Source organism: Nicotiana tabacum, chromosome 12 (genome assembly GCF_000715075.1).
Source record: "Nicotiana tabacum cultivar K326 chromosome 12, ASM71507v2, whole genome shotgun sequence".
In the NCBI taxonomy this organism is placed as follows: Eukaryota; Viridiplantae; Streptophyta; class Magnoliopsida; order Solanales; family Solanaceae; genus Nicotiana; species Nicotiana tabacum.
The window spans coordinates 119,722,233-119,745,050 of record NC_134091.1 but is presented as its reverse complement, the minus strand read 5'-3'; the positions used below and the strand labels follow the sequence as shown (position 1 = coordinate 119,745,050).

Sequence of the window (22,818 nt, the reverse complement as noted above, 5' to 3'; positions counted from 1 at the left end):
AAAAGAGGTCGCCTTAATCCGATATTGACCATGGCCAAACTCTCAAATTTCTTAACTTTATTAATCTCTCAACCAATGACCCAAAAATACACCCAAACCCCTCGGGACCTCAACCAAATATACAAACGCGTTTCATAACAAAACATGGACCTACTCGAGGCCTCAAATCACATCAAATAATTTCAAAACGTCGAATCGCACCTTAAATCAAAATCTATGAACTTTGAACTTTCATATTCTATATCTTGTGCCCAAACACATCAAATCAATCCGGAATGACTTCAAATTTTGCACACATGTCATAAATGACATAACAAAACTATTCAAATTTCCAGAATCAGATTTCGACCTCGATATCAAAAAGTCAACCCCCTGGTAAAACTTTTCAAAATTTAACTTTCGACATTTCAAGCCTAATTCCACTACGGACCTCCAAATAATTTTTCGTACACGCTCCTAAGTTCAAAACACCAAACAGAGCTATTGCAATCATCAGAATTAAATTCTGAGGTCGTTAACACATAAGTCAATATCCGGTCAACTATTTCAACTTAAGCTTCCAACCTGAAAATTCATTCTTCCAAGCTAACTTTGAAATACCTTTAAACCAAAACCAACAATTCACACAAGTCATAATATTACCGACCGGTCGGATCATTACAGTTAATGAACATTGAATTCCCAGAATTCAACATTACCGACTAACTTTGGTCGGTATTTTGCCTGCACTGTTGAGGTTACCGACCATAGTTGGTCGGTAATGTTTAATTTTAATTATTTTAAAAATATATATATTTTCAATTACCGACCAAAGTTGGTCATTTTTTTTATTTTAATAATTAATAAAAAAATATAATTTAGTTAAATCGACCAACTTTGGTCGGTAAAATTAAATTAATAAAATATATTTCCGACCAACCAACTTTGGTCGATTTTTTTGGTCGGTTTTTAGCGTATTTCTAGTAGTGAAAATTTAAGGTTCATTTTACAATTCCTATTATTTGACTAGACAAATAATTTTACATATTATTTCATGAAAATTTTAATTAAGTTTTTATTTTTATTTATTTAAATTTAAAACATAAAAAATATATATTAAATTTTCTAATCAATATAAATGTGTTAAACCCAAAAAGAGCAGAAAAAAATTTATTTGTAGTTGAGATTAATTTAATGAGAGATAGTTTGATAAATATAAAAGAATTTGTAAGGATAATTTGTAGTTTACAGTTTCTGCTGATGCTCAAACCACTTTTTGATTTTAGCCACATCTCAATCTTCAAGAAAAGTGCTTTTGGGTAAAATATATTTTAACTTAAATTTTTTATGTTACAAGCTTTTATAACCATACCAATAATTCAAAGAGTCTTAAGCTATTCCGAATCAAGATCGACGATCTAATAAATAATAAAAACTCAACTCTAATAAATAGGCTTTAAAGTTAGTTACCTGCTTGTGTTAAAAAAAACGTTTCCACGGCCGGACGGGTGCATATTAGTTAATTCACACCTAAGCGTCAACTTGAGATATATATAATCTCTTCTATATGATCCTCACTCTATATATACAGACAGCTATCGTAAATTGAGATGTCAAGGCTATAATATATATCGTATTCATTTTGTTGCATATATCCATCCAAGTAAAGATATTTAAATGGAACATATCTTGGTGAAATCTCTGTTGGAGAACTTGTTGAAGCTGTCACATGAAGATGCGAATTTGATCGCAGGTGCAGAGAGTGAGTTTCGAGTTCTCCGCGAACTAGTTGAACTACTTAACGCCTGCCTTATCGAAGTTGCAGAAATGAGAAGGACACATCAATTGAGAGAAGATTTGAGCATGCGCATTATAACTGCAGTATATAGATGTGAGGACGGCATTGATAATTTCCTGGTTCACCAATTGAAAAATAAATGGCCAAAATTCTTAGATTCTGACCGAGGGAAAAGAATAATCGAGAATCTTTCGGTAGAGATCGATGGCCTCCTTGACATGATGATGCCATATTCTTCACAATCTCTTCCGTCGACGTCCAGCCAAAAATATATTCTGATTTCAAATACTCTACGTGATGTCAAGCCTACCAAGGTGCTTGAGCGTTGGATGACTGAGATTAAGAAATCTAACCCTTTCAATTATGTTCCAAGACCGCTAGAGGTAAGAAATGCAAAATTACTTTTTGAGTAAGTTTGGATTAACTCACAAATAGCTGATAAATTTAAAGTGCTAATTTTTTTTTTACCGATATATATAAAAAAATATTGATAAGCTATTCTTTTGTTAAAATTACTAAAATATCTTGAATTTTTTTCAAAGACTATAAATTAAAAAATTTCTTTGTAAAGAAAAGAATTAACAACGAATATAGAATGAAGAGAAGTGAGGAAATTTATTTTGGTAAAAGTATTTTGTGAATTAGAAAATATTATTAAGAATAAACTAGTAAAAGTGTTGGTCAAACTAGTAAAAATTATAAGTTGGGGTGACCAACTTATGACTTATTACTGATTTTAGCTTACTTTGAGTATTCGTCAAACGGTTAAATAAGTCAAAATAGGTTTATAAGCCAATTTAACTTGTTTATAAGATTAGCCAACCACTCTCTTTTCTCTTTTTCCTACGCACGTGTTATTTTAATTATGAAGCATATTCCATATGCTATAAAGATTTGTAGCAAATGGAATACAATTTTCTATAGCAACATCATACAGTATACTCATCCTTAATTTTGCCTAAAGTTAGCTTTCGCCTAAAACAAAAGAATGAAGCAATAGTACACTTGAGAAACAAGTGCGGAAACACAAACCTCTTGCCCTCCCATAGACGCTGTTTTTTGCCCTCCCCATTGAATTAGCTATCTCAAGAGAAATTAGTTAAAGGTCAGTGGTGGTAAAATGATTAAAGAATATAGTTATTCATTCATATTATTCATTAAAAAATGAGTTGGATAATACTTTTTAAAACAGATCAAATAAGGATAATATTTACCCGAAAAATTGGATAACGTTAAATTTAGGTATGGCTCTAAGGATACGTAAATTTCTTTGATACAAAAATAACAATACTGGTAAATTGAATAAGTTGAGACGAAACAAGCACAAAGAAACCTCAATGTATCAGAGAAAATGATGTGTTTATTGCCGTGTGTCTTTAGCTCACAAGGATGCTCCCTTTTATAATAGAGGGTCATTGCTTTATCTATAACAACATAATAAAATAATGCATATAGTGGAGGACCCATGATGATTTGTCTCTTCTTCAGTTCTCGCCAAGATTCTCTCACTTGGTGCGATTGTAACGGCTCTTGTCTCCGAGCTTGATATTGGCTTGTGCTCGGTATTTGATCGAGCCCCCGGTCTTGGTTCGAGCTCGATTCTGCCTTGGGGCATCGATATTCGGGGCGAGTATTGGTCGGTCTAGGCATCTTTGATGAACTACGAATTATCTCGTAGTTCGATTTGGATATGGGCTCGACAATGATACCGACTCTTGTCGTTGATCGGTCTATTGGCTCGAAGCTCGACGTCCCTACTTCGGAATTCGACCGAGCTCATCATGTAGATATCCTTCAATCGAAACGTAGTTGTCTCGATCGGTCTTTATGACTGAGGATCGATTTTGACCGTACACAGATAGTCCCCTCGTTTCTCGGAAAAAGATATGGCGAGAAACGATATGATTTCCCTACGGCTCGATCAAATTTATGTTGTTGTTTTTATCGATCCCGACCATGACGTATGTGATAGCTGTCCCATCGGCTCAATTTTACCGAGGCATTTAATACATGTCAGACGGTGGTCGGCCACCGCTGATACTGAACCGTCAAGCCTCAGTCTATAAATAGCCTTTCCATACAACCTTTACCACTTTGGCGCCTTCTCTTCTTCCAAATTCTCTTATTTATCCTCTCCATTTCGTTGCTTCAGAGCCGCCTACACCAGAGCTTTGGTGTTGTCAATTTTTCACTTTCCTTTGCATTCTTTCCTCTCGTATTAATGGCAAAAACTTCCAACGACTCGCGGCCGTCCGATGATAAGGCACCGGCGGAGCCGTCCGTTCACGACTATATTCCTGGCCCGTGCACTCTGAAGATTGACTTTAAGATTGACTATGTCGAGTGAATGCTTGCTCGAAATTGTAGTAAAAGTAGCTCGTAGGCTTAATAGTCGAGTGAATGTTTCGAACTTTCGAACTCGAAATAATGTAGCCCGTAGGCGTAATGGTCGAGTGAGTGCTTGCTCGAACTCGTAATACAAGTAGCCCGTAGGCTTAATAGTTGAGTGAATGTTTTGAACTTTCGAACTCGAAATAATGTAGCCCTTAGGCATAATGGTCGAGTGAGTGCTTGCTCGAACTCGTAATAAAAGTAGCTCGTAGGCTTAATAGTCGAGTGAATGTTTTGAACTCGAAATTGTACTCAAAATAATGTAGCCCGTAGGCGTAATAGTCCAGTGAGTGCTTGCTCGAACTCGTAATAAAAGTAGCCCGTAGGATTAATAGTCGAGTGAATGTTTCAAACTTTCGAACTCGAAATAATGTAGCTCGTAGGCGTAATGGTCGAGTGAGTGCTTGCTCGAACTCGTAATAAAAGTAGCCCATAGGTTTAATAGTCGAGTGAATGTTTCGAACTTTCGAACTCGAAATAATGTAGCTCGTAGGCATAATGGTCGAGTGAGTGCTTGCTCGAACTCGTAATAAAAGTTGCCCGTAGGCTTAATAGTCGAGTGAATCTTAATTCTGGTTGGACAATAAATCTCAAGTCATAGTACATGTGGTCATGTTTTGCGCCTTTGTTCGGGCCAATCTACATGAGCATGGTTCATTTTGACCATTTTGGCTCTTATAATTTTTCCTGTTGGAACCCTATTGTTGTGAAATGACTTTCTTGCATCTGAACTTGATGTATTTGAGGGCCTGATGCCCCCTCGGTATTCGAGGTCGATTGGAAAGAGGCATCGGATACTGTTAAAAGTGCAGCACGATCGGATACTGTTAAAAGTGTAGCACGATCGGTGATTGCCTCATTAAAAAAAACCTTGCCGAAAAACCCATTTGGGATAAAACCGGTCTAAGGGAAAAAGAGTGCAACACGTTCCTTTAGGCGAAAGATCCACCTCAGTTCTTGTTCGGACTTCTGCAGGGGTCAGTTAGATGAATATTGAAAGGTCGTACCTTAGCAGTAGTACCGTTTTAGATGTGATACATTCCAACTGCTTGATAGCTGTTTGCCGTCTATGATGCCGAGCATGTATGATCCCTTTCCGACGTTCTCGAGCACCTGATATGGTCCTTCCCAGTTCGGTCCTAATTTTCCTTCGTTTGGGTTCCGGGTATTGACGGTGACTTTTCTTAACACTAAGTCCCCGGGCTTGAAATGGCGAAGCTTAGTTCTTCGATTATAATACCTTTCGATTCGTTGCTTTTGGGCGGCCAATCGGACGAGGGTAGCTTCTCGTCCTTCGTCCGATAATTTGAGGCTGGTGTTCATAGCCTCGTTATTTGATTCTTCCGTCATGAATCGAAATCTGGGACTAGGTTCACCAACTTCGACTGGTATCAATGTTTTGGAACCATATACTAAGGAGAATGGGGTCGCCCCTGTACTGGATTTTGATGTTGTCCGGTATGCCCAAAGGACTTCGGGCAGAATTTCTCTCCATTTTCCCTTAGCTTCGTTCAACCTCTTCTTCAAGTTTTGAAGAATAGTCTTGTTTGTTGATTCGGCCTGTCCGTTCCCACTGGGATGGTACGGTGTTGATAGTATCCTTCTTATTTTGTGATCTTCGAAGAATTTTGTGACTTTGCTGCCAACGAATTGCTTCCCATTGTCGCATACTATTTCGGCGGGTATCCCGAATCGGCATATGATATGATCCCAAATGAAGTCTATAACTTCTTTCTCTCTTATTTTCTTGAATGCCTGTGCTTCAACCCATTTAGAAAAATAGTCAGTCATAAATAAAATGAATTTGGCTTTACCTGGGGTCGATGGCAGAGGGCCGACGATGTCCATTCCCTATTTCATGAACGGCCATGGGGATAGGACCGAGTGAAGTTGCTCTCCGGGTTGATGGATCATCGACGCAAACCTTTGACATTTATCACATTTACGAACAAATTCTTTCGCATCTTTGCCCATATCGATCCAATAATACCCCACTCTGATCACTTTTCGAACTAATGCGTCAGCACCGGAGTGATTCCCACAAGTGCCCTCGTGTACTTCCCGTAGGATGTACTTGGTATCTCCCGGACCCAAGCATACTGCCATCGGTCCATCGAATGTCCTTTGATATAGTGTTCCGTCTGTGGCCAACGTAAATTGAGCATCTTTAGTCTGTAGGTTCCTGGAATCTTTATAGTGTGGTGGGAGCTTTTCGTTTTTTAAGTATTCAATATACTTGTTTCTCCAATCCGAGGTTAAGCTAGTAGAATTTATCTCGGCGTGCCTATCTTCGATTACCAATCTTGAAAATTGAACGACAGTCCCCGAGTTTGAATCATCTACCTCGACCGACGATTCCAAATTAGCAAGCGCGTCGGCCTCATTATTCCGTTCTCGCGGAACATGCCGTAGAGTCCATTGTTTGAAATGGTGCAAAGTGATAAGCAGTTTGTCTAAATACCTTTGCATTGTACTTTCCCGAACTTCGAAGGTTTTGTTTACTTGACTCACCACCAGCAAAGAGTCATAATTAGCCTCAATGACCTTTGCTCCCAAGTTTCTAGCTAGCTCGAGACCTGCAATCATGGCTTCATACTCGGCCTCGTTGTTAAGTAACCTGATAGTTTTAATAGCTTGCCTAATAATGTTGCCCGTGGGGGGTTTCAAAACTATGCCTAGCCCGGACCCCTTTTTGTTCGAAGCCCCGTCCGTAAAAAAGATCCATACCCCCGACGATATACCTGATTTTAACAGGAGTTCTTTTTCGGCTTCGGGTACGAGGGTTGGCGTGAAGTCGGCCAAAGTCTGCTAAAATTTGAGACTTGACAGCCGTACGGGGTTGATATTCGATATCGAACCCACTGAGTTCGATGGCTCATTTGGCCAATCGGCTTGATAGTTCGGGCCTATGTAAAATATTACGAAGTGGGCAGGTGGTCAATACGCTTATGGAGTGACATTGAAAATACGATCTTAACTTTCTAGAGGCGCTTATTAGCGCAAGTGCCAATTTTTCTAAGTGAGGATACCTAGTTTCCGCTTCTCCTAAGGTCCGACTTACGTAATAAACTGGAAATTGTGTACCTTGCTCTTCTCGAACCAGGACACTACTTACGGCGACTTCTGATACCGCCAAGTACAAGTAATGTTTTTTGTTGGTTTTAGGAGTGTGAAGCAGTGGTGGGCTCGATAGATATCGTTTCAATTCCTGTAATTCTTGTTGGCATTCCGGTGTCCAAGCGAAGTCGTTCTTCTTTTTGAGTAGAGAGAAAAATTTGTGACTTCGATCTGATGATCTTGAAATGAATCGGCCTAAGGCTGCAATTCTTCCTGTTAACCTTTGTACGGCTTTCACGCTGTCCACGATGGTGATGTCCTCGATGGCCTTGATTTTGTCGGGGTTAATATCGATTCCCCGATTTGACACCATGAAGCCGAGGAACTTGCCCGAACCGACCCCGAAATCACATTTTTCGAGTTTGAGCTTCATGTTGTATTTCCTCAGAATCTCGAACGTTTCCTGCAAATGGGCAAAATGGTCCTCTGCGCGCAGGGACTTAACTAGCATGTCATCAATATAGACTTCCATCGATTCACCTATTTGTTCTTCGAACATTTTATTTACTAAGAGTTGATAAGTGGCTCCTGCATTTTTTAGCCCGAAGGGCATTACATTATGACAATATGTTCCATATCTGGTCACAAATAAAGTCTTTTCCTGATCCTCTGGGTTCATCTGAATTTGATTATACCCGGAATAGGCATCGAGAAAGGTGAGGATCTCGTGGCCGGCCGTGGCATCGATCATGCAATCGATGTTGGGCAGTGGAAAGGAATATTGGGGCATGCTTTGTTCAAGTCCTTATAGTCCACACACATTCCAAGTTTGTTCCATTTTTTAGGCACTGCAACCACATTGGCTAACCATTCGGGGTATTTTACCTCTCGAATGGACCCTATTTTGAGAAGTTTGGTTACCTCATCCTTTATAAATGCGTGCTTTACCTCCGATTGGGGTCTTCTTTTTTGCTTCACCGGTCTGAACCTAGGGTCCAAGCTCAGTCGATGCGTCGTTATGTCCGGTGGTATCCCTGTTATATCTAAATGGGACCAGGCAAAACAATCGATGTTATCGATAAGAAATTGAATGAGTTTCTTCCTAAGTCCGGGGCTCAAACCCGTTCCCAGGTATACCTTTCGTTCGGGCCAGTGTTCGATTAGTATGATTTTCTCCAGTTCCTCAATTGTTGATTTAGTGGCATCGGAATCATCGGGGGTCACGAAGAATCGAGGGATCCATTGATCATCATCTTCTTCGACGTTCTGCTTACCTGGCTGGGTCGAAGCCGATGTCTGTGATTTCTATTTGGCATTCTGTTCTTCGATTGTATCTCCTTCTGAACCTGTTCCTTTTATCAGTGAAGACGAAGATATTGATTTTGCTTCCTCGACGGCGAGCATTTCTTTTGCGGCCGGTTGTTCTCCGTACACTATTTTGACACCTCTCGATGTTGGGTATTTGAGGACCTGGTGTAGGGTCGAAGGTACAACCCTCATGCTGTGGATCCACGGCCTTCCGAAAAGGGCATTATATCTCATATCGCCTTCGATCACGTGAAACTTTATTTCCTGGATGGTTCCGGCCATGTTTATCGGTAGGATTATCTCGCCTTTTGTGGTTTCACATGCCATATTGAATCCTTTTAGAACCAGAGTGGCGGGTACGACCTGGTTCTGCAGGCCGAGCTGTTCTATGACCCTCGATCTGATGATATTGGCCGAGCTACCTGGATCAATTAACACACACTTAATCTTAATTTTATTCATGAGTACGGATATTACTAGTGCATCGTTATGGGGTTGGATGATTCCCTCTGCATCTTCATCATTGAAAGACAAAGTTCCTATGGGTGTGTAATCTTGAATTCGAGATCGTTTTTCCCTCACAATCGATGTTTTAGTGCGTTTAAGCACTGGTCCCTGAGGGGTATCGATGCCACCGACCATCATGTGAATGATGTGTTGTGGTTCTTCTAGCTCGTTTTGCTTGCTGAAGTCCTTGTTCTTGAAATGATTCTTCGCCCTATCACTTAGAAATTCCCGAAGGTGCCCTTTGTTAAATAAGCGGGCTACTTCCTCTCTTAATTTCCTGCAATCTTCTGTTATGTAGCCATGGGTGCCATGATATTCGCACATTTGATTGGGATTCCTTTGGCAGGATCAGTCTGCAAGGGTCGAGGCCACCTGGTGTCTTTGATGTGTCCGATAGCCGACATGACGGCGTATGCATCAATGTTGAAGTTATATTCCGATAATCGAGGAACTTCTATAGGATCAGCATATTTATCAAAGTCGCTCTTGCTCATAAGTCGTCGAGAATTTTTCCCTCTATCAGTCTTTCGACTGTTCCGAACTGTATGATATGCTGAACCGTTGTTCGCCCGATCTGTGACGTACGGTTGATATCGGTCTCTGTTCGACCTTGGTTCTCTGTTGATCTCCCTCTGGATTTTAGTGGTTGTGTGGTTCTGATACACAGGTCCATACGGAGCTCCTAATTGATCGTCCTCGACCCTGATTTTCGATTGATAACGGTTGTGTACATCTGCCCAAGTTATTGCTGGGTACTCGATCAAATTTTGTTTTAGCCGACGTGATGCTGTCGAACTTCGCTCGTTCAACCCTTGGGTGAAAGCTTGTACGGCCCAATGGTTTGTGACCGGTGGCAAATCCATACGTTCCATTTGAAATCGGGATACGAATTCTCTCAGCATTTCGTTACCCCTTTGTTTTACTTTGAAGAGGTCTGATTTCCTTATTGCAACTTTAATGGCACCAGCATGTGCTTTTATGAACGAATCTGCTAACATGGCAAAAATATCGATGGAATTTTGTGGTAAGTTATGATACCAGATCATTGCTCCCTTTGCGAGGGTCTCTCCGAACTTTTTCAACAACATGGATTCGATCTCATCGTCTTCCAAATCGTTGCCTTTGATGGCATATGTATAGGAGGTGACATGTTCGTTAGGATCGGTCGTACCGTTATATTTGGGAATTTCAGGCATACAGAATTTTTTGGGGATTGGTTTTGGGGCCGCACTCGAGGGAAAAGGCTTTTGTATGAATTTTTTCGAATCAAGCCCTTTTATCTTTGGCGGATCCTCCGGGATTTGATCGACCCTAGCATTATACGTTTCCACTTTCTTGTCGTTGGCTTCGACTCATTTTGTGAGTTCCTCGAGCAGTTTAGCAATTTCAGGAGCGGTCCTCGATTTTTGCTCGTTTGATTTCACTATGGCGGGCTCCGTTCTGGGGTGACTTCTTGAAGAAGTGGATTGGAGTTTGGCCTGCTTTGCATATGAGTTTGGCTCTGCAACTGAGCTATCGCTGCTTGTTGGGCTTGTAGCATTTCGAAAATCATACGCAAAGCTGACCCTGATTTCCCCCATGTTGTGGGTGTCTCGGGCTGCGGGTCGAGCACCGCCCTGAATGCTTCTTTCCGGTTCAGAACGCTGATTCACCTCCAGAGCTATTTGTGAATTAACATCCAATGGTACTTCAGCTTGAATTTCGGGTTCCTCGATTCGAGCCTCGTTGCCATCGTCAGGTAACCTTCCGGCCCCGGGGGCCATGTTGTTGGTTTCATCTTGAATGACGGCTTCAAGGTCGATAGGTAGGGCCATTGCTGACTTGAAGTTGTAAGCTTGAGTATACTGTAGATTTATATCAAACAATCACTGTTACCCTTAGCCCCATGGTGGGCGCCAAACTGTTTACCCGAAAAATCAGATAACGTTAAATTTAGGTATGGTTCTAAGGATACGCAAATTTCTTTGATACAAAAATAAAATACTGGTAAATTGAATAAGTTGAGACGAAACAAGCACAAAGAAATCTCAATGTATCTGAGAAAAGGATGTGTTTATTGCCGTGTGTCTTTAGCTCACAAGGATGCTCCCTTTTATAATAGAGGGTCATTGCTTTATCTATAATAACATAATAAAATAATGCATATAGTGGAGGACCCATGATGATTTGTCTCTTCCTCGATTCTCGCTAAGATTCTCTCCCTTGGTGCGGTTGTAACGGCTCTTGTCTCCGAGCTTGATACTGGCTCGAGCTCGGTATTAGATCGAGCCCCCGGTCTTGGTTTGAGCTTGATTCTGCCTTGGGGCATCGATATTCGGGGCGAGTGTTGGTCGGTCTAGGCATCTTCGATGAACTACGAATTGTCTCGTAGTTCGATTTGGATATGGGTTCGACAATGATACCGACTCTTGTTGTTGATTGGTCTATTGGCTCGAAGCTCGACGTCCCTACTTCGGAATTCGACCGAGCTCATCATGTAGATATTCTTTGATCGAAACGTCGTCGTCTCGACCGGTCTTTATGAATGAGGATCGGTTTTGACCGTACACAGATAAAAACCATATTATCCACTTAGAAAATAGATAATCAAAAAATAAGTAATGGGTTTAACTTTACATTTGTAAAGCCTCAAATTGGGGGAAACTCAAATTGGTAAGACTAGGAATTCTCCAAAAAATAATCACACTCAAAAAATCATGAATAATATGAATATTCATATTATCCGCAGATTAACTCGTTTTTTATCTGTATTCGACTGAACCCGCCTGTTTACCGCCCCTAATTACGGCTATCAAATAGGGAGTGAGACAGACAGTAGTTTACTCTCTCTCCGTTGTGGAATTGAAGTAATAAGATCATTGAATTTTTGTTGATTAGTAGTAGGTACAGCTTGAAGAGACGCACGTGAGATTTTGGCTCACTTTTGTAACTAAATATTGTTTTAACCAATCAAATTTAATTACTTGTTTCCAAATCTACCCTAGCTCCATAAATGATTGCCAGAGCATGTTTGGAAAGTCATCTAAAAATTAAATTTGTGTATAATTGGATATAATTACATAATTTAATAACATGTTAATTTGAGTAATTACATGGAATTGAGTGTAATTGAATGAATGTAATTGCATTTCCAATTTTCAAGACAGAGATGAGAACAACAACAACAACAACAGAAAAAAAAAATTCAGTTTTATCCCACAAGTGGGGTTTGAGGAGGATAATGTGTATGCGCACCTTACCTCTACCTTGTGAAGGTAGAGATGCTGCTTCCGATAGATCCTCGACTCAAGGAACAAGGAAAACAAAGTAACAAACAGTGGCAACAATAACAAACAAAAATCCAGTGTTATCCCACAAGTGGGATTTGAGGAGGATAATGTGTATGCGGACCTTACATCTACCTTGTGAAGGTAGAGATGCTGCTTCCGATAGATCCTCGGCTCAAGGAACAATGAAAACAAAGTAACAAACAGTGACAACAATAATGCAATAGCAGCAAATGGCACAACATGTAATAATAAAGAACCAAGAATAAGAAAAATACACAAATAGTACTAGTACTACTGGTAAGACGAAGAGACACTAACGACTACATGTCAACCTTCCACCCTAATTTTCGATCTCCGCTCTTTTCTATCGAGGGTCATGTCCTCGGTTCGGTAAGCTGGAGCAATAACATGTCATGCCTAATCACCTCACCCCAAATACTTTTTTGGCCTACCCCTATACTTTCTTAGACCCGTCATGGTCAACATCTCACACACCTCCTAACCGGAGTATCTATGTCTCGTCTTTGCACGCGCCCGAATAATTAGTAATAATTACACCATGTAATTACAATGTGACTTTTTCAAATTCATTTTTCTACACTACTTTTTTCTTCTCATTTTCCAACATTCCAATTCCGGGCGTGTATTTCTTTGTTTTACTTAGTTGTGCTATTAAATATTTATGAGTTTTTGTACTAGCGCAGTTTTAACACTTGAATCGTTTTTTCATTACTTTTCCCTTATTTTTTTCTTTAAAATCCCATCCAAATAGGAGAATCTATAATGTTTTCACGCTTTCCCTCCAGCGTTACTCAAACCCAGGACCTAACGGCCGTGGGTAAAAGTGTTTTACCAACTGAGCAAGTCTCACTTGTCTGGCTAGTTTCCCTTGAAGATAAATTTACATCATGCAAATTCACGTAGACGTTTAATAGTGTAGCAAATTAAACTTCCCTTCTAATTGGAGTAACATTCATTAAATTATTAGATGAAATTGTATCTTACATAATTATTCAATTATTATTATATTTTACAGATAAACATTTATTTTAAATACCTCATAATGAATAATATTTATATTTTTAATTTGCATATATTTGTGGCATAATAAAATTTATCTACATGTCAATTTTAAAAAATTATTTAATTATTATATTTGTACAACCAAACATGATAGTAAAAAATGCATTGTAATTACGTTTCGACGTGCAAACATGTTATTGTAATTAATATACTATGTAATTATCAAATTATGTAATTACTACTTAATAATTACATAGTCGTGTAATTACACATGATTTTCTAAATATACCCTAAAAGTTTCTCAAGAGTGGTTTATCCTTATAAGGAGAGACAAAGGGTAAATAAATGGAATAACCCTTAAAATTTAAGCTATTAAATAGTTTTCTGAATATATGCATGATTAATGTGAATGATTATGTACTAATTTCGACCGATACGGAATTTAGCAGAATTCGGTTATTTTTTAAGCTACACCATATTATGAAAGAAACACTCATATTTGTAGGTATAGGAATTTTATGAGATCATGAAAAACATTGGTTAATGGATGAGTTCGTGTGTAAATTTAGTAAAAAATGGGAGAGTAGTTACAAAGCAATTGTGGCCAATTGTGAGTTAGTGGGACTTATGGCCACTTCTCAAGATCATGGATAATGAAAATTAATAAGAGATCATAGCATAAAATAATTTTAATATTATAATACTAAAATATACCAACATTCTCCCACTCATTTTACAATAAAATAAAAAAACAATCAATGCTCTTATGGATAGGCTTTAGTGTATATATAAACCTCCTTTAATGTTTCGGCTTGTGACACAACTTCGATGTGATTTTAAATGTTACACAAAACTCCCTTCTTTCAATCTGTATGTAAGATAACTATATTGTAAGGAGTAGTAAAAAGAGAAAACCTGCTCCTTTATGTGCTAGTACTATTCTATCTTATTAATATAAAAGTGAGTTGCTCTAAAGGTAAGCATTCTCACCTCCAACCAAGAGGTCTTGAGTTCGAGTCACCCCAAGAGCAAGGTGGAGAGTTCTTGGAGGGAAGGTCTATCGAAAATAGCCTCTCTACCCCAGGGTAGAGGTAAGGTCTGTGTACACACTACCCTCCCCATATCCCACTAGTGGGATTATACTGGGTTGTTGTTGTTGTTGTATCATTGGATGTATGTACTTAATTCATTCAAATTATTAAAATAATTTTTCCTAACTTATACTAAGATGATAAATAAAAAGAGAATTGTTGTTACTCGTTTCATAATGAATTATATTGGACTATGTTGTTTAATGAATACAACGTTTGGATAGATTGTATCGTTTGTCGTCGTTTCATGATGTCATGCACCAACAATATGAAGAATAAGCTTGCAACATTACTAAGAAAAAATAGGATACAGAGTAGAATTATTGTATAAAAAGTAGGATATAATATAATTATTTAATAATAAGGAAGAGCAAAATGAGAGAAAAAAATAAGGTAACGATGCCACCACACCAAATTGGTCGTTCCATAAAATGACACTTTTCGTTATTACGTAACAACAGATTTAATAATACGATACAATAAAATTAAATAACATTCCAAACAAATATTGTATCTAAAGTAATACTAATACGATACAATAAAATATACCAACATTCTCCCACTCATTTTACAATAAAATATTTAACAACCTGTACAAACGAGCTGGAGTTCAGTTTGCAACTCAAACATAGTCCAAAGGCCAAGGCTTGGGACTTCTCTTTTTAATTCTAATTCAAAATTAATAAAGAAGATTCTGTTTAATCTTTAAAGGGTCCTGAGTCAGAGGATGACGAAGTGATCGGCTTTGACGAGGAAGCAGAAGTAGTGATCGAGCGACTTCTTAGAGGATCGGGCTATCATGATGTAATTGTTCCCATTGTGGGTATGGTCGGACAGGGCAAAAGCACACTGGCAAGAAAAATATATCATGATACTCGAATTTCGCATGAATTTTTCAGCTGCTCTTGGATTACCGTCGGCCATTTAGGTAAGGTGAAGGATATCTGTCTTTCTTTTCTCAAAGGGCTGATCACCACAAGAAGCTGGGAACAATATGAAGATATGAATGAAAATGATTTACAGGAGATAATACTTGGTATTTTGGATAAAGGAGGTAGACGTCTTATTGTCTTGGACGACGTACGGACCACTGATGTTGTTGATTTCTTCAGAAGGATTTTTGGAGAAGATGGAAAAGGTCACCGTATCCTGATGACCATTCGCATGCGCCACGTGGCTATTATTACTAATTATGCCGATTCACATCCTCATTATCTGAAATTTCTGACTCCAGATGAAAGTTTTGAGTTGTTAAAAATGAAAGTTTTCAGCCGGAGAAGTTGTCCTGATCATGAGTTAATCGGACTTGGAAAAAGAATCGCACAAAAATGTAGTGGAATACCAATTTTGGTAGTGATAATTGCAGGAGCATTAAGAGGTTGGAGGAGCCAAATAGAATGGCAAATATTCGAGGAAAATATGGTGGAACATGAGATGAATGACGATGACGACAGTACAACCATGTATCAATTTGTAAACCAGAGTTACGATCATTTGACTGAGGAAATGAAGTTGTGCTTCTTGTATTTCAGCGTCTTTCCGCGAGGATTTGATATCCCAGCTTGGAAATTGATCCGCTTATGGATTGCTGAGTGCTTAATAGAGTACAACCCATCGTCATCGCTTGAGGAGAGAGCAGAAAAATGTTTGCAAAGCCTCGTCGATAGGAATCTAGTAATGGTGATCCAAAAAAGCTCTTGTGGTCATATAAAAACATGTCGTGTTCATGACCTTTTGCACGAGTTTTGCAAAGAGGAGGCCAAAAGATGGTCTTTTCAACAAGTATATGAAGATATTGGCAGTAGTATACCAGAGACTACTCGTCAATTGTGTGTTCAATCCTCTGTTCTGAATGATTTTCTCTCCACAAAGCCATTAGGAAAGCATCTTAGATCTTTTTACTGTTTTACCTCAACACAAAGTCAAATGAGGTTGTCGCTAAGTGACATCAAACATATCACCAAAGCCTTTCCATTGCTTAGGGTTTTGGACTTTGAATCCGGCCATCTTGTTTTCTCCAAAGAGTTTCTCCAGTTATTTCTATTGAGATATATTGCTATCTCAGGTGACTTCAAGGTTATTCCTGTACCCTTAGGTAAATTCTTATATTTACAAACTCTTATACTTAATACATCAAATTCCACCCTTGAGATAAAAGCAGACATATGGAAGTTATTGCGGTTGAGGCATCTTCACACCAACGTCCCTGCAGAATTGCCGCTACCTCCTATCCCAACAGGTGAAGCTTCTTGCCTACAAACTCTTTCTCTGATTACACCGAAAAGTTGCACGAAAGATGCCTTTGCAAAAGCTTGTAATCTCAAAAAGTTGGGTATCCGAAGGAATATGGAGGCTTTCCTTGAAACTAGCAAGGGTGGATGGCAAAATCTTAAAGAGCTATGGTGCCTGGAACGTTTGATAATATACAATGATGGTTCATACTCTCGTAAACCTTATCTTCCTCCATTTTTCAAGTGTCTACGCACACTGAAGAAGTTAACTTTGTCTAATACAATGTTTGATTGGAGCGAGGCGGATATACTGGGGCGGTTGGAATGCCTTGAGGTCCTGAAATTGAAAGAAAATGCATTCGAGGGGATGTTATGGAAGGTGAAACGAGGTGGTTTTAATGAACTCCAGGTCTTAAGGATTGAAGGGGCAGACTTGGAAAATTGGGAGGCTTCTAAATATCAGACACCTTGTTCTTAAATTTTGTGAAAATCTTGAAGCAGTGCCATATGAGCTGGCTGATGTACCTAGCTTTGAAGAGATGAAGCTGGAAAACACAAGAAAAGCAGCCAAATCAGCGAGAGAAATAGAGCGCAGGAAACTCATGAAAAGCATCAAATTCAAGCTCACGTTATCGCCCCCTGATACTGAATAGATAGATGGTCACATGCAGTTGAAAGGTTAGTAGAATTTTTTTTTTTTCCTATTGAAATGACTTACAATATATATTCATGTCCAGCTACTGCCATTACTATTAGATATACCTTTGAGACTGTATCATTATTCTTATTATGGTTGTTTCTTCCGTCATCTATATTTTCTGTTGATGGTATTGATATATTATCTCTTTTCTGTCTTGATGAGCCGAGGGTCTATCGGAAATAGTCTCTCTACTCTCTCGGGTAGGGGTAAGGTCTGCGTACACACTACCCTCCCCATACTCCACTAGTGGGATTTACTGGGTGGTTGTTGTTGTTGTTGTTTCTTCCATGATTATTTCATTCTTCAGAGTCAATATATAAAGGTTTGAGTGTCCTTTGCATCAATAATATGCATGTCTACATGAGTATTCCTTCTTTTAATGTATATATGTTGACTTATATTGCACTATATGTAGTAGATGGAATATTGTGAATGATTTAGTGGTTTCTTTCCAAACGACAGAGATTACCTCAGCAGTGATAACTATATATCCGCAACACAGCTTTCTCTCTCTTCATGCCAGAAATCAAGCTAAGGTATGATGATGCTCTTTGATAAGGATTAAGGAGTCACCGCATTTCATGTTCTCTTTCTAAGTTGTAATAAAACTGCTCCATCTTTCCGTTTCTGTTGTGTCTATTGTTTTACTTCTTTATTGCTTTCTCTGCATAAGCATGGATATTGTTGAAAGACATGTTATTCCTTTTTTCTTTTTCTTGCTTTGCCATAAAAGACATGTCATTCCAACTAGATAAACTACTACAAGCCTTGTTTCTCATTATTACACATAGCTACATTATAATTCTAATTTTTCTAAAAGATTATACCCGTAATCTTAAAAAGAATAAGTCCTTCACAAACTTGACTTGATGTCATTAAAGTTGAACTTTGTTATTTGATGAGTTATATGTAAACTTAACTATGTTAAAATGATAGATTACTTTTTAATATTTAAATAATATTTTCATTTTCCAACTTTTATTTTTTGTGATTCCATATAGTTGCTCACATTTTTATTTTTTTATTTTCTTCATTTAGCATAATTGTGCCATTATTCTAGTTTTGAATCTACTCCTAATATTAGATATAATAAATTATCAATAAACTTAGCATATAATGAGTGATGTCATTAAAGTAGAATCTCATTGTACTTATGTATTTCTTTTCTTTTGAATTATATTAAAACTTATTTTATGTTATGTTATATTTTACATAAGAGTACATGTTAATTTCTTTTTGGATTTTGAATATATGTTCATATAACATATGTAATTTTAATTTGTATTATTGATTAAATTAAAATATTATTAATTTGAAAAATATATATCAATTATTTTTACAATATTAGTTACAAATATATAATTATTAATTAATATATTTTCAAGAAATAATATCTATCTTAAATGTCAAATTTAATACGTATTATTTATAAAGGCATATATTTGTTCAATATTAAATTTTAATTTTGATAATTAACTCTATATCTAAAATTTAATCTAATTGTGTAATTATACTTGTACAATCAAATAGTAAACTTGTAATTACACTATGACAAACAAAAAGGTCACCGTAATTATAATAATGTGTAACCACTAGGCTGTGTGATTACTACCTTAGTAATTATACTAAATCCATTTAACCGGTGGCTTTCCATTTTAAAAGGTGTAATCTGAATCAGAATTTCATGTTTGCAAATTATGAATTCCAGAAGTGACATGCCACCCAAAAGAGGGTATTCTTACAGCCGGAATTGAGATATTGCTGATGAAAATAAAGGAAAAGATTAATTACACCCAAAAAAAAAGGATTAAGAACCAGCATTCACCAACTCCTTTGTAGCTGCAAGAATTGCAAAGGCTGCAACCACAAAGTTGAAAGTCCAAGCTATATATCTTAGTGCATTAATTATACTTTGCTCATAGTTGCACGTGGTACTAGAAGGGGTAGGTATGACATCCAGGGGCTTATATAGAAGGTAAATTATGGGGGTTCCGGAAAAACTGAATTCTTGCTTGTTTCGAGTGGTTTTGTGAGAATATCAGCCACATGATCTTTGGAAGAGAGGAATTGAACCAGCAGGTCACGTCTCGCAACTTTATCTCGGACAAACTGAAAATATATCTCAACGTATTTAGTGCGAGTGAAAAATAGGATTAGTAGACAGGTATGAGGTATGCAGCACCAATATTATCACACCATTAAATTGGAGCGCGAGGCAGCTAAACTTCAAGCTCAATCATCAAAGATTGAGTCCGCATCAATTCTGCAGCAGCATCAGCTAATGCTTTGTACTCAGACTCGGTAGAAGTGTCACTGTTCGTTGCTTGCTGGATGACCAGGATATCAGGTTTGGGCCAAAGTATATTACATAGCCATCTGTTGACTTGCGATTGTCACGACCCAAACTAACCCCTCTCGTGATGGCACCTATAGTGGAACTAGGCAAGCCGACTCATTTCCAAAACAAACCGATATTTTCATTTCAAAGATAATTTCAATGTTATTTAACACAAAAACCTTTGTAAAGGAGTTCCAATCAAAATAAATGTGCGGAAGGAAAAGCCCGACATCGGGGTGTCACTAGTCATGAGCATCTACTACAATCTGTCTAACAATATCAAGGCTAACTCACTCTGAAAAATTGCTAAATACAACTAGAGGAAGATAAGAGGGAGAAGAGCAGGGATGCGATCGCCAGGCAGCTACCTTGCTATCCCCGGAAAAATCTACAATCAGAACAATCAACAACCGCTACCGTGTCTAGCTACACCTGGATCTGCACACAAGGTGCAGGGAGTAACGTGAGTACGCCAACTCAGTAAGTAACAACAATAAATAAAGACTGAGCAGTAGTGACGAGCAATAAAGCATATAACGTTCATATCAGGAAATCTCAGTAAAAATACCACATGCTTTTAAAATCAGGATTTGAATCAAAACATCTCGTTTAAACCCAGTTCCAGTAAAAATCATTTAAAAATATTTTTCAACAGTTTTCAAACAGAGGAAAAATGCAAAGGTGAGAAAAAAATGATGAAATCCTAAACAGCCCCTCGGGCAAAACATCACTCATATGCAGCCCCTCGGGCAAACCTCACAGTCACTCGTGCCACTCAGGTATACCTCACAATCACTCTTTGTCACTCGGGCATACCTCACAATCACTCTTTGCTACTTGGGCATACCTCACAATCACTCATGCCTCCCAGTCACTCAGCACTCGGCACTCGCACTTAGTAGGTACCTGCGCTTACTGGGGGTGTGTACAGACTCCGGAGGGGCTCCTTCAGCCCAAGCACTATATCAAGCCAAATCATGGCATAAATCACTCAGGCCCTCGGTCGATATCAAATATGTTGCGGCGTGCAGCCCGATCCCATAAATATCCTCACAAATCAGGCCCTCGGCCTCACTCAGTCATAAACCTCTCAAGCCACTCGGGCATTTTAGTAAAAATAGGGTATTCGGCCCAAAACAATATTTATATGCATCAAAATATAGTCATAAAACTAAGTTATGCAGTAAACAAGTATAAGCTTGACTGGGTATAGATTTTCAATCGAAAACAATGAGAGGAGTAAGAAAAGGCCCCTAAGGGTCCAAACAACACTTGCACAAGGCCCAAACATGGCATTCAACCCAATTTACAGAAACTCATTCTAAAACATATAAGTATCATAATAGTTTCAACAAAGTATGCAACTTTATAGTTGCTATGGGACGGACCAAGTCACAATCCCCAACAGTGCACGCCCACACGCCAGTCACCTAGCATGTGCGTCACTAAAATTAGTAGAATGATACAAAATCTGGGGTTGCGTACCCTTAGACTAGATTTACAATTGTTACTTACCTCGAACCGGGCAAATCTCTACCTCGCAATGCTCTTGCCTATGGACTCAGCCTCCAAATGATCCGAATCTATTCATAATCAGTACAATACCATCAATACGCGCTAATGGAATGAATTCCACAAGAAAAGCTACAAAATTGGACCAAAACCTGAAATTGGCTCAAACCCCCCCCCCCCCCCGGACCACGTCTCGAAATTCGACAAAATTCACAAACTAGAAAGCTCATTCACTCACGAATCTAACCATATCAAATTCATCAAATTCCGGCATCGTTTGGTCCTTCAAATCCTTAAATTACTCTCCAAATATTCCAAGCCCGAAACCCTCATTTTCACTAATTACATGATTAAATAACGGGAAATCACCATATATACGAGTATTAGGGCTCAAGCAACTTACCTCACTGATAGCCCTTGAATCACCCTTCAAAATCACTCTAAAAGCTCCAAAAACCGACTTGAAAATGGTGGAAATGAACCAAATTCGCAAAGGATTCTATTTAAGGTTTCTGCCCAGGTTTTTCGCACCTACGGAAAATGTCACGCTTCTGCGCCACCGTACCTGCGGAAAAATCCATCGCAGGTGCGGAACTCACTTAGGAGCCCAGATTCCGCATCTTCGGCCCAAAACCCCGTGCCTGCGAAGGCGCACCTGCGTGTTTCCTCCGCTTCTACGAAGCCTACCTAGCATTCCCCTTTCCGCATTTGTGCCCCAGGTTTCGCACCTGCGAGCTCGCAGATGCTACCTCCAACTCACACCTGCGCATTTTACCTAGTCCAGCATTGCCCGTACCTGCGAACTCCCCACGCGCACCAGTGACCTCGAACCTGCGACTCTTTCTTCCGCATGTGCGAAAATAGCAGTAGCAGCAGCTTCAACTGCATTTTCCAACTTTGACAAATCTGTTAACCACCCGGAATCACCTCGAGACCCTCAGGACCTCAACCAAAAATACCAACAAGTCATATATCAACATATCAACTTAGTCGAACCTTTGAATCACTCAAAACAATATCAAATCATCAAATTACCCTCGGATTCAAGCCTAAGATCTTGTAAATTTCCAAATTCGGCAACCGATGCCGAAACCAACCAAACCACGTCCGAATTACCTTAATTTTTTCACACACATCACAAATGACACTACGAACCTACTCCAACTTCTGGAATTCCATTCTGACCCCGATATCAAATTTTTCACTGCGGACCGAAATCGCCAAATTTTCAATTTCGCCAATGCAAGCCTAATTCTACCACGGACCTCCAAATCATATTCCGGACGCACTCCTAGGTCCAAAATCACCTAACAGAGCTAACGGAATCATTAGAATTCAAATCCGAGATCGTTGACACATAGGTCAATATCCAGTTGACTTTTTTAACTTAAGTTTCTATTTAACAGACTAAGTGTCTCAATTCACTCTAAAACCACTCCGGTCCAGAATCAACTAAACCGATATAACATAATATAGCTGAATAACACGAAAATAAGTAGAAATGGGGAAAACGGGGCTATAGCTCTCGAAATGACCGGCCAAGTCGTTACATCCTCCCCCTCTTAAACATTTGTTCATCCTCGAACGGTCTAGAAACATACCTGGAGTGTCGAA

General features: G+C 38.7%; 1 protein-coding gene across 1 annotated transcript; it reads left to right on the top strand.

The window, feature by feature from the left end:
• Window positions 1–1,474: 1,474 nt before the first annotated feature.
• Window positions 1,475–18,135, top strand: LOC107823847 (disease resistance protein RPP13-like). The gene is made up of 3 exons (XM_075226913.1): window positions 1,475–2,160; window positions 15,135–17,332; window positions 17,817–18,135. Exons 1-2 carry the CDS (start codon window positions 1,657–1,659, stop codon window positions 17,130–17,132), a joined length of 2,502 nt encoding a protein of 833 aa, XP_075083014.1. The 5' UTR covers window positions 1,475–1,656; the 3' UTR covers window positions 17,133–17,332; window positions 17,817–18,135.
• Window positions 18,136–22,818: the final 4,683 nt, after the last annotated feature.

Coding starts and splice junctions, on each gene's coding strand:
- LOC107823847 (XM_075226913.1), top strand. CDS start 1,657: ATGGAACATATCTTGGTGAAATCTCTGTTGGAGAACTTGTTGAAGCTG. Junction 2,161..15,134: donor ATGTTCCAAGACCGCTAGAG/GTAAGAAATGCA, acceptor TAATCTTTAAAG/GGTCCTGAGTCAGAGGATGA.